The sequence below is a fragment of the Jaculus jaculus genome, chromosome 12 (genome assembly GCF_020740685.1).
Source record: "Jaculus jaculus isolate mJacJac1 chromosome 12, mJacJac1.mat.Y.cur, whole genome shotgun sequence".
NCBI classification, from domain to species: Eukaryota; Metazoa; Chordata; class Mammalia; order Rodentia; family Dipodidae; genus Jaculus; species Jaculus jaculus.
In genome coordinates, this window is record NC_059113.1 from 60,517,567 (window position 1) to 60,530,977 (window position 13,411).

At 40.9% G+C, this 13,411-nt stretch overlaps 1 protein-coding gene across 1 annotated transcript; it reads right to left on the minus strand.

Moving 5' to 3' along the window:
- Positions 1-2,040: 2,040 nt before the first annotated feature.
- On the minus strand, positions 2,041-2,415 carry LOC101595015 (10 kDa heat shock protein, mitochondrial-like). Its single transcript, XM_045131872.1, has one exon. It carries the CDS (start codon positions 2,347-2,349, stop codon positions 2,041-2,043), a length of 309 nt encoding a protein of 102 aa, XP_044987807.1. The 5' UTR covers positions 2,350-2,415.
- Positions 2,416-13,411: the final 10,996 nt, after the last annotated feature.

Sequence of the window (13,411 nt, forward strand, 5' to 3'; positions counted from 1 at the left end):
TTGGGCTGCTTTGAAACGCTGTCTCTACAACTGAACAACCATTCCGAAAAAACAACCTGACCCTGTCTATGTCCCTACTTAAACCACAACCATGATGTTCTGGGGGGTACGGGGAGGCTAAGATTGACCCTCTGTTAAAGGGGAGTAGGGTTCCACTGATTCATCAGAAGCCTAATCTGCAAGGTGAGGGAAAACCAGCACTGGGCCTCCATAGAGCAGAGGAAACACTGGCCAAACACGGCGGCATGAATCATTTGTTCCATAGGCCAAATTGCATCCATCCTTTATTTTACAATTATCCTTATTTTTATACCTATCTCCAGTATATTAGTATAAAACAAAATTTTAAAATGAAGAAACACAGCCTTTGTAATATAAGAAATCCTGGTCTTGTAAACCAGAAAGGAAAAAATCAGTTCTCCAAACGTAGCTCAAGAAAAGAGACTCAAAACCCCACCATCAGCACCCAAATCTGATATTCTTTTTATTTTTATGTTTTTGGTTTTCAAAGGTAGTGTCTCACTCTAGCCCAGGCTGATCTGGAATTCACTATGTAGTCTTACGGTGGCCTCCAACTCACGGTGATCCTCCTACCTCTGCCTCCCAAGTGCTGGGAATAAAGTCGTGTGCCACCATGCCCTGCTCTACCTATAATCTTACATAATATATATTATGCTTTCTTCCACATTAAACCCTTCATGTCACGTCTGTTAGGTTGGGACAAGATGGAGCCAGCAGGACAGGGACAGAGACATAAGGAAGTGGGTCATCCACGTTCCTCAAAGAACCACCCAGCCATTATCCCTTCCTTGCCTAACAATGCCCCAGGTCTAGGTTTGCTGCCTACTTGTCTTCCACCTGGTCACTGTTCTGGGTTTACATCCTAGCTATGTCCCTTCCTCACCTTCCCCCAACAGAAGAGCTCTATACAGCCCACTATCTGTAATCTCAAAGTTGACTGTGCTCTGCTTTTGAGAGTCAGCCCTGGCAGCTCATGTTTTTCCCGAATAAAAGCTTCCATTTTTGCCTCAGAATGTGTTCTGTGGTGTTGATCACCCCTGGACCTTACAATGTCTATTCTCATCCATTAACAATGAATGATTAGGGAAGTCCTGTTCAAAAGGAGATTGCATAAACCCTTCAGTCAGGCTGCCATCTTCCTTTCTGGTCAGTATGACTATCTCTATCCTATTATTGGTCTCTTATTCTACCATTCTGTAAAATCAGCATCCTACTTGGGTCCTGTCCCTCTTCTTGCTCAGTGCCCATATCAATGTGGGCATAGTTAATCTTGACTACTTCAGGGCCATTTTAGGCTAAGATGCCCACTCTGTGATCTTAAATAAGTAATCTCAATGGACTAATGACTAATCAGCCCATGCCCAACATAATTGTGGTGTCATGCAGTTGGTATTTTTTTTTTAACAAACTTTATGATGCTGTGATTCAGCTAAGCTGGCAAGGCATGGGGCCCAACCATATCATGTAGCTGGACTTTAACCTATGCAGGTTCTGTCGGACCAATCAAGGAGGACTAAATATCCATGCTTGAAAGACATAAATTTATTTCACCACCATGAATACACATATGCATACACACATATATATATACACACATACACACATACATGCATATGTGTACATACACACACACATACACCGAATACCTCGAGTACGGATCTAATCATCTCAAGAAATCCTCCTACCCCCATCTACATTCATTTTATCGTTTATTAAAGTAACTCGCCAAACTCAAAAGCAAGTGCTTAAATAAACTACAAATGTAGAGGCAACTCCCACTAAATGTCATGCCCAGTAATTCCTCCCACAAGCCAAAATCATAAGAGATTATTGGACTACCCTACCTGCCCAATTACTTTTCTACTTGAAGGATTGAACAGTTGCAGCTTCTTTCGGTCCAATTTTTTTTTCTTTAGATATCACCAGTTTATAATAAAACGCATGAACATTATTTACATAAGACATTTCAGAATTTCAGTGGAATGGGCAGCTTCATATGGTGCCATTTCAATGGTGATCTCAGTCTACATACCTGCCAAGAATGTCACCATCTCTAAATAAAAAATAATCCTTGTCATCTAGAACTACTTTAGTGCCTCCATATTCTGGAAGAAGAACTTTATCTCCAACTTTCACACTAACTGGTTGGATCTCTCCACACTTTTCTTTAGAGCCTGATCCCACAGCTACTACTGTTGCTTGCAATACTTTTCCTTGAGATTTTTCTGGAAGCATAATGCCACCTTTGGTTACAGTTTCAGCTGCACTCCTTTCCACCAACACTCTGTCAAAGAGCGGAAGGAACTTTCTAAATGCTTGTCCCGCCATGACTCTCGCCACCGCAGCTCAGACTCCGCTCTCCCGCCGCCACCGCAAGGAGAGAGAGAGAGACCTGCAGACCTTCGGTACAATTTTTAAAAACTAAAACAACAAGTTGATGAAGCTGAACTCAAAGCAAATAACTGAAAATGCTTAGATGGACTTTCAGTTCCATTAACATATAAAAGGTTTGGTACTGGCCTTTTTATTAGCTTTTAAAAAATATTTTGTATTTTTTAATTTATTTGAGAGAGAGAGAGAATGGGCACACCAGGGCCTCCAGCCATTGCAAACAAACATTCTAGACACATGCACCACCTTGTGCATCTGGCTTACATAGGTCCTGGGGAATTAAACCTGGGTCTTTTGGCTTTGCGGGCAAGCGCCTTAACTGCTAAGCCATCTCTCCAGCCCCTTTTTAAGTTAATTTAGTAAATTTACAGATGCAAGCCTCCCCATGTGTGGTGGTTTGAGTCAGGTGTCCCCCATAAACTTAGGTGTTCTGAATGCTAGGTTCCCAGCTGATGGAGATTTGGGAATTAGTGCCTCCTGGAGGGAGTGTATTGTTGGGGGCAGGCTTATGGGTGTTATAATCAGTTTCCCTGTGCCAGTGTTTGGCACACCCTCCTGTTGCTGTGGTCCACCTTATGTTGGCCAGGGGGTAATGTCCACCCTCTGCTCATGCCATCATTTTCCCCTGCCATAGTGGAGCTTCCCCTTGAGCCTGTAAGCCAAAATAAATCTCTTCTTCCCAGAAGCTGCTCTGGTTGGGTGATTTCTACCAGCAATGCAAACCGGCCTGCAACACCATGCCAGTGAGAATGCCCTTAAAAATCTACTACTGATTATAAGGCATGGGTATCAAGCACACTAAAGTTGCTGAATAGTCCTTGCTTAGCCACAGCCCCACAGGAAATGGTAGTAATAAAAAAATTAAGGTATGAATGAAAGCTTGACTAAGTTATACTATTTAGGATTGGTCAGTTTTGTGCCAACCACCACAATTATACAATTAACTCAAACTAATGAATGCATGGTGTAAAGCATGTTTAGAGAATTATTCTTCAATAAGATTAAAATTTGACTAATTTTTATGTAAAAATTCATAGTATAAAATAAACTGCCAAAGTGATCTTATTAACCCTGAAGACTAGCTAGCTAGGGCACAAACTGGGATTAGGCCTAGCCCTGAACAGAGGTAGCCTCCTAATAAGGTTACCCGCCAGAGAACTACTAACTACTGCTTAAAACTCAAAGGACTTGGCAGTACTTGGCCAGGCGTGGTGGCACATGCCTTTTGTCCCAGCACTTAGGAGGCAAGCGGTAGCAGGACTGCTGTAAATTCAAGGCCACCCTGAGACTATATAATAAATTCCAGGTCAGACTGGGCTACAGCGAGACCCTACCTTTATTGAAGGAACACCATATATTTAATAATTTTTGCTTATATTAGTTTAGATGGAATATAATCAATGTATCTATAGGAAATGTACAGGTACCTTGGACTTCCATTGGATAGATGTTACACTCCCTCCTCTGAAACTGCAGCAGGGGAGAGTCCTCTGATGGTCGCTACCAAGAATTCTGTGACTCTGAGCCAGACCTCTTTGGATAATATGTAACTATCTTATCTCAGGAGACAGCTGACTGTACTTAATCTTACTTGTCAGAACCTTACACTTATGGATGTAAATCTCTTCCCTCTCTAAGCACAGGAGAATTCAGACAAAGGATTGTAAAAGGGCTGTAAGTCCAGCACAATCTGAGTTCAGGACCTCTGTCAGGTTTTTGGTCTGTGCTCTCTCCCTCTCTCTGAAGTGGATTTTGCCTGATTATTCTCATTGACTCTAATTTCTATATCATAGCTGCTGTTATTGGCTGGGAAACTGAGTCATGAGAGTCTTGCATGCAAACTCCTAGCCCTTTGAGTCACTGGCATGGGCAGCTGAGCTGCTGTGGGGGATGGAGTCTTGGAGCGATTTGGAAAGCACACTCTTTGATGGTTCCCGGGGCCCAAACTGAGATCTAGCTCTGCCCTTCCATGGCACCTGGGCTACCAACCAGGCTTGGAAGAGAAGACCGACAGAGCCACCAGACAAACCTCCAAGGCAGGTCCTGAGGGAACCAAAAGCACACTGGGATAGAGCCTGATCAGCTCTAGGGCCATTCTGAGTAGACCCCATGTGTGTATGGGGTCCAAACGGTGGGTCACAGGGGCTTCCATGTGTGTTCAGAGCCCCCATGGCTGCTCCATATGTATTTGGAGCTGAGAGGACTGCTCCACATGTATTTGGGTGTTTTTTTTTTTGTGTGTGTGTGTGTTTTTGAGGTGGGGTTTCACTCTAGCCCAGGCTGACCTGGAATTCACTATGGAGTCTCAGGGTGACCTCAAACTCATGGCGATCTTCCTACCTCTGCCTCCCAGTGCTGTGATTAAAGGTGTGTGCCACCACACCAGGCTATCCACATGTATTTGGAGCTGACGGAACTGCTCCATGTGTATTCAGACCTGACAGTACTATTGCATGCATATTCAGAGAGGACTGCTCCATGTGTATTTGGAGCGTGAGTGAATGGGTAACTCAGTCAGCTTGTGTTCTGAGTTCAAATTTATAGTTTTATGGCTGGACATTCTTAAGATCCTCACTAAGGCCACAGGATTTGAGTGGGCTAGTTCTGCAATAGCATGGAAAGTGGCATAAGGTTTCAAGATGGGATTGGAATAGTATCCAACTGCAAGTCACAAGCTGAACCCGCTACAGCCAAGTGCTGCCAAAGTTCCTCCAGACTTGCATCTGAATGGCTTTTTTCTGAGATGGCAACCCCATGGGGGGGGGGGGTCATTGAAGTTTCTGGATTACCAGAGCAGTCCAAGATGGGGGGGGCGGGGGAGGATATGGAGATAAAATTAAACTTCTGGTTGTTTACTTTTCCTTGGGAGTGGATAATGGAGAGATAAATTCTTTTCCTTTTGTTTACTAATTGCTTCTTAAGAGAGGATGAAAACTGTTTTCCAGGTGGCCTGATAACTCCAAGGTCAAATCTGGCTATCTGTGAGCTTGTAAGTTTTATGGTCCAAAAGAATTTTTCCATGGAGGTCAGTAGTTCATAAAGTCTTCAGTTATGTGGAAGTCTTACTATAAGGTGTTAAGGAGTATTCTAAGACATTGTTCCTCCACAGAGACTGGCTGCTGCATTCATGACCCCACTGAGTAAATAAAGGGAGGAAGACCAGAAAAGTTAAATAGGCAGAAATGAATCTTCAGACTTGAGAGGAAACTAAAATGCTATCAAACATCAACCACACTAGGGTTGCTTAGAAAATGGAAATTGTTACAAAATTTACAACTGGGAAATATGTAAGAGATTCTTTTTTCTTTCAGAGTAGTTTCCTTTTGTCCTAATGAAACATAAAACTGTTTTAATTACACAGATACATGGACAAAGGTAATCTCAGATCTGCCAAATATGGTATGTTTCTTTCTTATTTGCTATTAAATTATTTAAAATAGACCAAAAGATCCTAATTGGTTTTGCAAATAAAAAAAACTATGAGAGGCTGGAGAGATGGCTTAGCAGTTAAGGCATTTGCCTGCAAAGCCAGAGGATCCTGGTTCCATTCTCCAGAACCCACGTAAGCCAGATGCACAAGGGAGTGCATGCATCTGGAGTTCATTGGCTGGAGGCCCTGGCTTGCCCATTCTCTCTCTCTCTCTCTCTCTCTAATAAGTAAATAAAATATATTTTTAAAAAACTATGAGAATTATAACCCAGAGCAACAGATGTCTTAGTTGGTCACAGAAATGCCAGGTTACATAAAGACAGTAAATTGACTATTCCATGGGGCAAATATAGCCCAAGATTATTAGGCTTTGGGCAGACAGCAATCAATTCTCCTTAGCTGCTACAGATGAAGTTCTACTAATACAAGTGTAACTCTTAGAAACTTTAGTTTTAGTTCCTGTTTGTATACTAGACAGGCACAGAGACCCACTCTTCAGAAAAAGGGTGCTAGCCATGTGCGGTGGCACACACGTTTAATCCAAGCACTTGTGAGGCAGAGGTAGGAGGATTGCCATGAGTTCGAGGCCACCCTGAGACTCCATAGTGAATTCCAGGTCAGCCTGAGCTAGAATGAAACCTTACCTCGAAATAAATTTTAAAAAACAAACAAAAAACAAACAAACCAGAAAAAGGGTGCTTATCAGAGCCACCAAGGAAACAATTCCCTAGATTAGATTAAGTCTATTAGCCCCCATAGCCTGGCTATATTGCCTTATATAACCTTTCTTTATGTGGCATGACATTTACAGGTGACACAGACAAATATTATATCAAGGTCAAAAATGACAATTACAGGTGATAGAAACAAGTTTTGTCTATAAAAAGAGACATTAAGTTAGATAAAGAAAGTTAATTAAAATTAAGAGACTAAGCTGGGTGTGGTGGCGCATGCCTTTATTCCCAGCACTCAGGATGCAGAGGTAGGAGAATCACTGTGAGTTTGAGGCCAACTTGAGACTCCATAGTGAATTCCAGGTCAACCTGGGCTAGAGTGTGACCCTACCTTGAAAAAACAAAACAAAACAAAACAAAGCAAAAAAACAAAATAAAAAACACCTAGAGATATGAAAGGCAAAACTAAAAAGACAAAAAAAAAAACTAAAAAGAAACTAAAAACACCAAAGTTTTCATTATTTTTTAAAAGTTTTATATTACCATAAAATCATTAGGCCTAATGTAATGTCTGTTGAAATGAATTTCCCTATTAAATGAAATTTTGTCTAACAGGAACAATATGAGATCAAAGCAATATATATAGAGAAGAATTTATGTATTATATCAAAATAGCCTATTTGTTCATTGGGAAAACATACAAGTTACAGTTCAGTCAGTATCTTTTATCTTAGAGGTATCTGGGACCAGTCCTATGGTTAGAAGAAAGTAGTTCTTTTTAATGTTAATAAAGTTGGGTCAGTCTTTGTTGGCCTTTGAGCCTAACTGGTATCTCTATATCATCTCTTTTAAGAGTTAGAACCCATAATAATATGGAGAATGGATGTTAACTTAATTTTACTTCTCTACACTGGAAATGGATAATAAGGAGTTATAAAATCTTTACTTTTTATGCACTAGACCTTGGACAACAATAAGAGGAAACCCAGAAGTCAGCTATAGTTAAAAATAACTTTTACATTGGTATGTGATGGCACTGGGATTTTAGCTTTGCAGCATAAAAAAATATAAACCTATAAAATAATATGTAATGTATCCTGTTAGCAAAACTTATACATTGATCTGATCCTAAGAAATGTTTCAGGAATATCTTATAAATATTAATACATAATGTACAATTATTATGTTACAGAGGTCAATGATTATAACAAGAAAAATAATATGCTGATTTTGGAAAACTGTTGAAAATAAAATGTACAGAGTACTGCATCAAAAAATAACTTAAAGGCTGGCTATGGTAGCGCATGCCTTTTATCCCAGCACTTGGGAGGCAGCGGTAGGAGGATCACCATGAGTTTGAGGCCACCCCGAGACTACAGAGTAAATTCCAGGTCAGCCAGGGCTAGAGTGAGACCTTACTTCAAAAAAACAAAAAACAAAAGCAAACAAAAAACTTAAATAAAACTTGATAAGAGGCAAATAAATTTAAATGTAGCTTAACATTTGGAGACATTTATAACTAATCAATAGATGGATGGCAGATACTAAAAACATTGTTAATTAAGATGATTAAATGATAATATCTTGATGTTTCTGTCCAAAACACGTATTTGTTAACCAGTTATGTCATGGTACCCAGGTTATAAATTGTGATTGCTGCTATACCCAGTTCTCAGCACCCCCAGTGCCCCAAGGAGAATCAAACACTCAAGGGCAAGGAGCTTTATTTCAGGCTAAAGCTCTGTCTCTTGGCTTCACCAATGCAGGGAATCCATTCAAGAGCCCAGAGCGGGTGGGGGGGGGGGGAGGCACGCAGGTTTTTTATAGGGATTTGAACAAAGAAGTAGGGAATGGGTACATGATTGGTTGGTTTCTTAGGACATTGGCGGCAAGGTTGGTGGGCGGGGGTTAGGTAACTAAGCAACCTCTGTTGCTATTGGCTAAACAAGCAGCAATAACATTTGTGTGTATTTCGATTGGCTGAGACAGGAAGGTAGGAGGGATAAATCTCTTAATTGGCTAGGGCAGGGATGTAGGAGGGACAAGTCTTTGGCAAACCTCAGGTGTCTTGGGCAGGGGGCAGGGCAGCTGCCCCTTTGTTCCTTTATTTAAACTGAAACTTGTAACTTAGGCCTACTGAGGACTCTGAAGCCTGTCATGGCATCCATCTGGTTCCTGAGTCCTTCCATTGCCATTCCTTAAAATATCAAGATTAAGACTTCAGCTCACTGATGTTAACCTGTGCTTGGTAATGTTTGTAACTCAGTCAAATTAGCTATGCTCCTCTGTCAATCTGGTAACTACTAAAACTGAGCCTTAACATCAAGGTTTTGTCCTTAGTATTTAGTGTTCTACTAGAATATTGGTATATGGAAAGATACTGTAACTATGAGATGTCCTTGTCTTGTTCATGCTTGTTCTGCTAGGTGGTCATTGCTGAAATTATAAGTTTTATTAAAATGATTTAGTTATTGTGGACTGTCAATTTATGACAGTTTTAAAATTTCCCAATGGTTAGAGGTGCTTACTTACTAGATTACTTTATGTCTGTTAGAATGTCTCTAATACATGTAAAATTTAAGTTGGTTTAGCACAACCATAACCAGGTTCTGCTTTATTCTTAAACTGTGTGTAATCTAAGTCTTAGTCAAGGTTTTAGTTAAATAGTTGTTTCATTACTGGTCTCTTAAGTACATTGTTTATAGATATATTGATACTTAAGACATGTTCCCTGCTGTAGGACACAGCCTCATGTCCAAGTGATCTTTGTGATAAAAAATAAATAAAAACAAACTTAAACTCTGCTATTCTGCTTCCTGTTTTATTAAAGTTGTTTTCAAACACAGATGCCAAGTTTTTGTATGTTTTTTGTTTTGAAGTAAGGTCTCACTCTAGCCCAGGCTGATCTGGAATTCACTATGTAGTCTCAGGATAGCCTCAAACTCACGGTGATCCTTCTACCTCTGCCTCCCAATTGCTGGGATTAAAGGCGTGCATCACCAGCTGATGCCAAGTCTTTATACTAATTTGTCTTTTCCTGACATACAAGTTCTAGACCGAATTAATGGATTTTAAGTTGTTGGTAAACAATTGTTTTCAGGGCTACTAACATGTTTTTCCTGTACTTAGACCTAATAGATACTTAAAAGGTAAAATATGTATGCTTTCTGTGATCCAAATATGGTTTATTGTCACCTGACAACTAACCTTAAATATTAATCAGAATGATTTAAACTTTTGTGTTATTCTCTAACCAGATCTGCCTTATTAACCTGAGATGTTCTGTACTTCTTTATGCAGATCTGTTTTGCTAATCAGATGTGTACAGTCTCTCTGAGTGATAAATAACCATAAGTAGAAGCCAAAGTCAATTGGAAACATTGGAGTTAAGAGGATAACCAATATTTTGGTTCCTACTCCCAGGTCAAAAGGCCACAGGAGATGATGGGACACTTCTAACCTCTGGCCTCTGGTATGTTGCCTGTCTTCTTGGTCAGAGAGAAAATGGAAACCTGGAGACCAGGAAATGGACTCCAAGTCAGTGTATGTGCAGAAGGAAAGTCCCCTCAGATGCTTCTAAAGAAAGCCACATGGTCACATGGCCCTGGCTCATCCTGGCAGGTGACACAATGCTGAGAGTCCTAGAGCTCCTCACAGGTCCCTGAGATGCTCCGACAGAGCCTTAACTGGCCTCGAAAGCACCATGCATTGTTAACTATGGCTGCCTGTATGGCCTTAAACACCCAGCAAGAGAAAATAACCACAAAACGTTGCAATATAAATGAAAATTCAGACTAATAGGTTCCTTTGATGTTGGCTTACATTACTAAACTCTTATGTTAACTTATGCTTTCTTCTGCCTATGTCTGACTCTGGTTAATTAGTCACTGTTTGTCTTCAAAAAAAAATTTTTTTTAAGGGGAAAACAAAGGAAATAAAAATGCCTAGGGGTAAAATTCATTCAGGAAAGGTGCAATGAATAAGAATACAAATTCTTTAAAAAGAGATAACTCAAGAAGGAAACAAAAATCTAGATGTAACCTAATCTATGCTGATGGCTCAGGGTGGGGTGTTTGACCAGGCTATGATCAGCCCAATTGGAGGGGTAAAATAGACAATCCAAAAATGTTTACCTAGTGGTTATCCATTTGTAGTGGTTCAGTCTCTCCTTGTTATGCTTTATTACAATGAAAATGCTTACTTTGCCATCACATGTTAAAATATGTAGCTTGTGGGGCTGGAGAGATAGCTTAGCAGTTAAGGTACATGCCTGTGAAGCCTAAGGACCAGGTTCAATTCTCCAGTTCCCACATAAGCCAGATGCACAAAGTAGTGTATGCACCTCGAGTTTGTTTGCAGTGGCTAGAAGGCCTGGCATGCCCATTCTCTCTCTCTCTCTGGCTGTAATAAATAAAAAATAAAATCTTTTTTAAAATGTAGCTTGTTTGTATTTTATAGGATTCAGTTATCAGACAGTCCTAAATCTCAGATGAGGCCTGAAGCTTTAGAGCTATCTTAAAGTTAGTAAGAGGTTACGGGGACTTATAAAGCTAATATAAATACAGTTTGCATTATGAGAACATCATGAGTCTATGAGAAAATATTTTAATGCTTTAAGTGTGTGAGCCCATAAAATCAGACTTAAATTTTATCTCCAATGGATAGAGCCCCACCAAGGAAAAAGGTGTGTTTGGAACAAATCTGGAACCCAACCCTAAGATTTAAAAATACTAGTGATGCTGGTTGCTTGGTGGTATTCCCTTGGAATTTGTAACACAAGGAGACCCACTAACCCCTGGGAAATTGGACACACTCCCACCAGCCTGGAGATATGATCTAAATAAAAGATTGGCAGAAGGAGCCACTCCAGGTATTTTGGAATGGGGCCCCATACTGTAATATGTCACTGTAACTGCTATTAAAGTTACAGGTGCCACTCTGTGGATTCATCACACTTGGGTAAAAAAGGCCTGCACAGTTGAAGGGAACATGTTTTGGATGGCATGACAATGTCCAGACCAGCCACTCTGAATCACCTGCAAAGGTGCCAGGAGTGCTCCAAAGATCTTCGCCTCTGCTCTGACCACGCCTGGAAGCTGGTCTGTCTAGGCACAGCTGAAGCTTGAGGATCTATAGGCCTGCACCAACCGCACAATGGAGAGCTGATTGGCCCATGCATGTGGGAAACTTGAGGAAGTGGACAGGGGACACCTCTGGACCATCATCACGATGCCACTCCATCCAATTAGGTGGAGCAGTGGTGCTATTACTGGTATTCTCAGTGGGGATGGGGGGAATGGCCCCATAGGGTTAAAACTTGGGGGAAAGGATAGCTATAGCCCTATTCTACATAGTGACAGAAAACACAATTGGAAGGGCTATTTTTTGTAGCAGTCTGTGCCATATCAAGCCATACAGCACTAAGAAGCACCCATAAGAGGAACTAAAAATGTAAAAAAAGAAGTCTCTACACACTTTAAAAATTATTTATTTATTCATTTATTTATTTGAGAGAGACAAAGAAAGAGGGAGAGAGAGAGAGAGAGAGAGAGAGGAAAAGAGAAAGAATGGGTGCAACAGGGCCTCTAGCCACTGCAAACAAACTCCAGATGCATGCACCACCTTGTACGTGGCTTATGTGGGTCCTGGGGAATCAAATCTGGGTCCTTTGGCTTTGCAGACAAGTGCCTTAACCACTAAGCCATCTCTCCAGACCTCTGCACACTTTTAATACACCTTGTCTGCTAAATTCATGGATAACATACACTAAGTAGCCAAGTCACTGATAGACCTACAAAAGCAGCTAAATTCCCTGGCCAACATGGTTACACAAAACCAGAGAGGCCTGAATCTGCTTTCAGATGAAGGAAGACTATATGCTTATTTAAATAAGGGATGCTGCTTTATACAAATAAACATGGAGTTACTATGAATAGACTCCAGAGACTTAAAGAAAGTGTGGCTAAAGGAGAAAAAATTAATAAACTTCTGGCTGTTGTGGGTCAGCTATTGGTCATAGGCCAATTGGTCTATGCCCTGATCAGACCACTAACATCTTCTTAAGATCTTCTTCGGATTATTACTTGGGGCCTGCATCTGGGACCTCTTAAGTAGACTTATCACCAGATGCTCTCAGCCCAAGGGCTTATAATAGTCCTGTGAAACAAGAAGACTCAGCTTTATAAAAGTTGAAGTCTTTTATATATAAAATTGACAAGACTTCAGAAGGGGGGCAACTATTGAAAGAATACCATATATTTAATGTTTTTAGCTTATATTAGTTTAGATGGAATATAATCAATGTATCTGTAAGAAATATAAATGTGTCTAGGACTTTCAGTGAAGTGATAGATGTTGTTGCTCCCGTCCCGCCAGCAGGAAGAACGACAACAACAGGATTCTTCTCAAGCACACTTTATTGGGAGCTCCACGCTGAAAGGGAGAAGGACCCCGACCCTATGGAGCGCCAAGCTTATATACTTGTAATCATGTGGATGTGCAGTGCCATCTGATTGGCTTAAGTCTCAGCAGATGACTTTGCATCACCCAATAGGAATAGGTGAGCAGCCATATTAAGATAACGTCATATGCTCATGCGCAGACGATTAGGATACAAAAGCAGTAAACAAGCTGACGTGGCAAAGCCTGACGAAGCCAGCGCGGCTTCCCACAGTTCCCCCTTTTCTTTTTGTTTTTGATCCTCAGGATACCCAATCAAGGACCAGCCCTCATGATGGCCAGTCCAATCGAGGGTAGAGCCCAAGACCAAGAGCCTGCTTAAGCACCTTCCCGAGTGCAATGGGAAAAATCCCTTCGGGGTGCAAAGGCTGCTCATGCAGGGATGTAAGCCTTCCAAGGTGCAATGACAACAAGGTCACTTGGTGTGCAAAGGCCT

What these genes read in the sequence shown, in the direction of transcription:
- LOC101595015 (XM_045131872.1), bottom strand. Translation starts at nt 2,349, where the DNA reads ATGGCGGGACAAGCATTTAGAAAGTTCCTTCCGCTCTTTGACAGAGTG.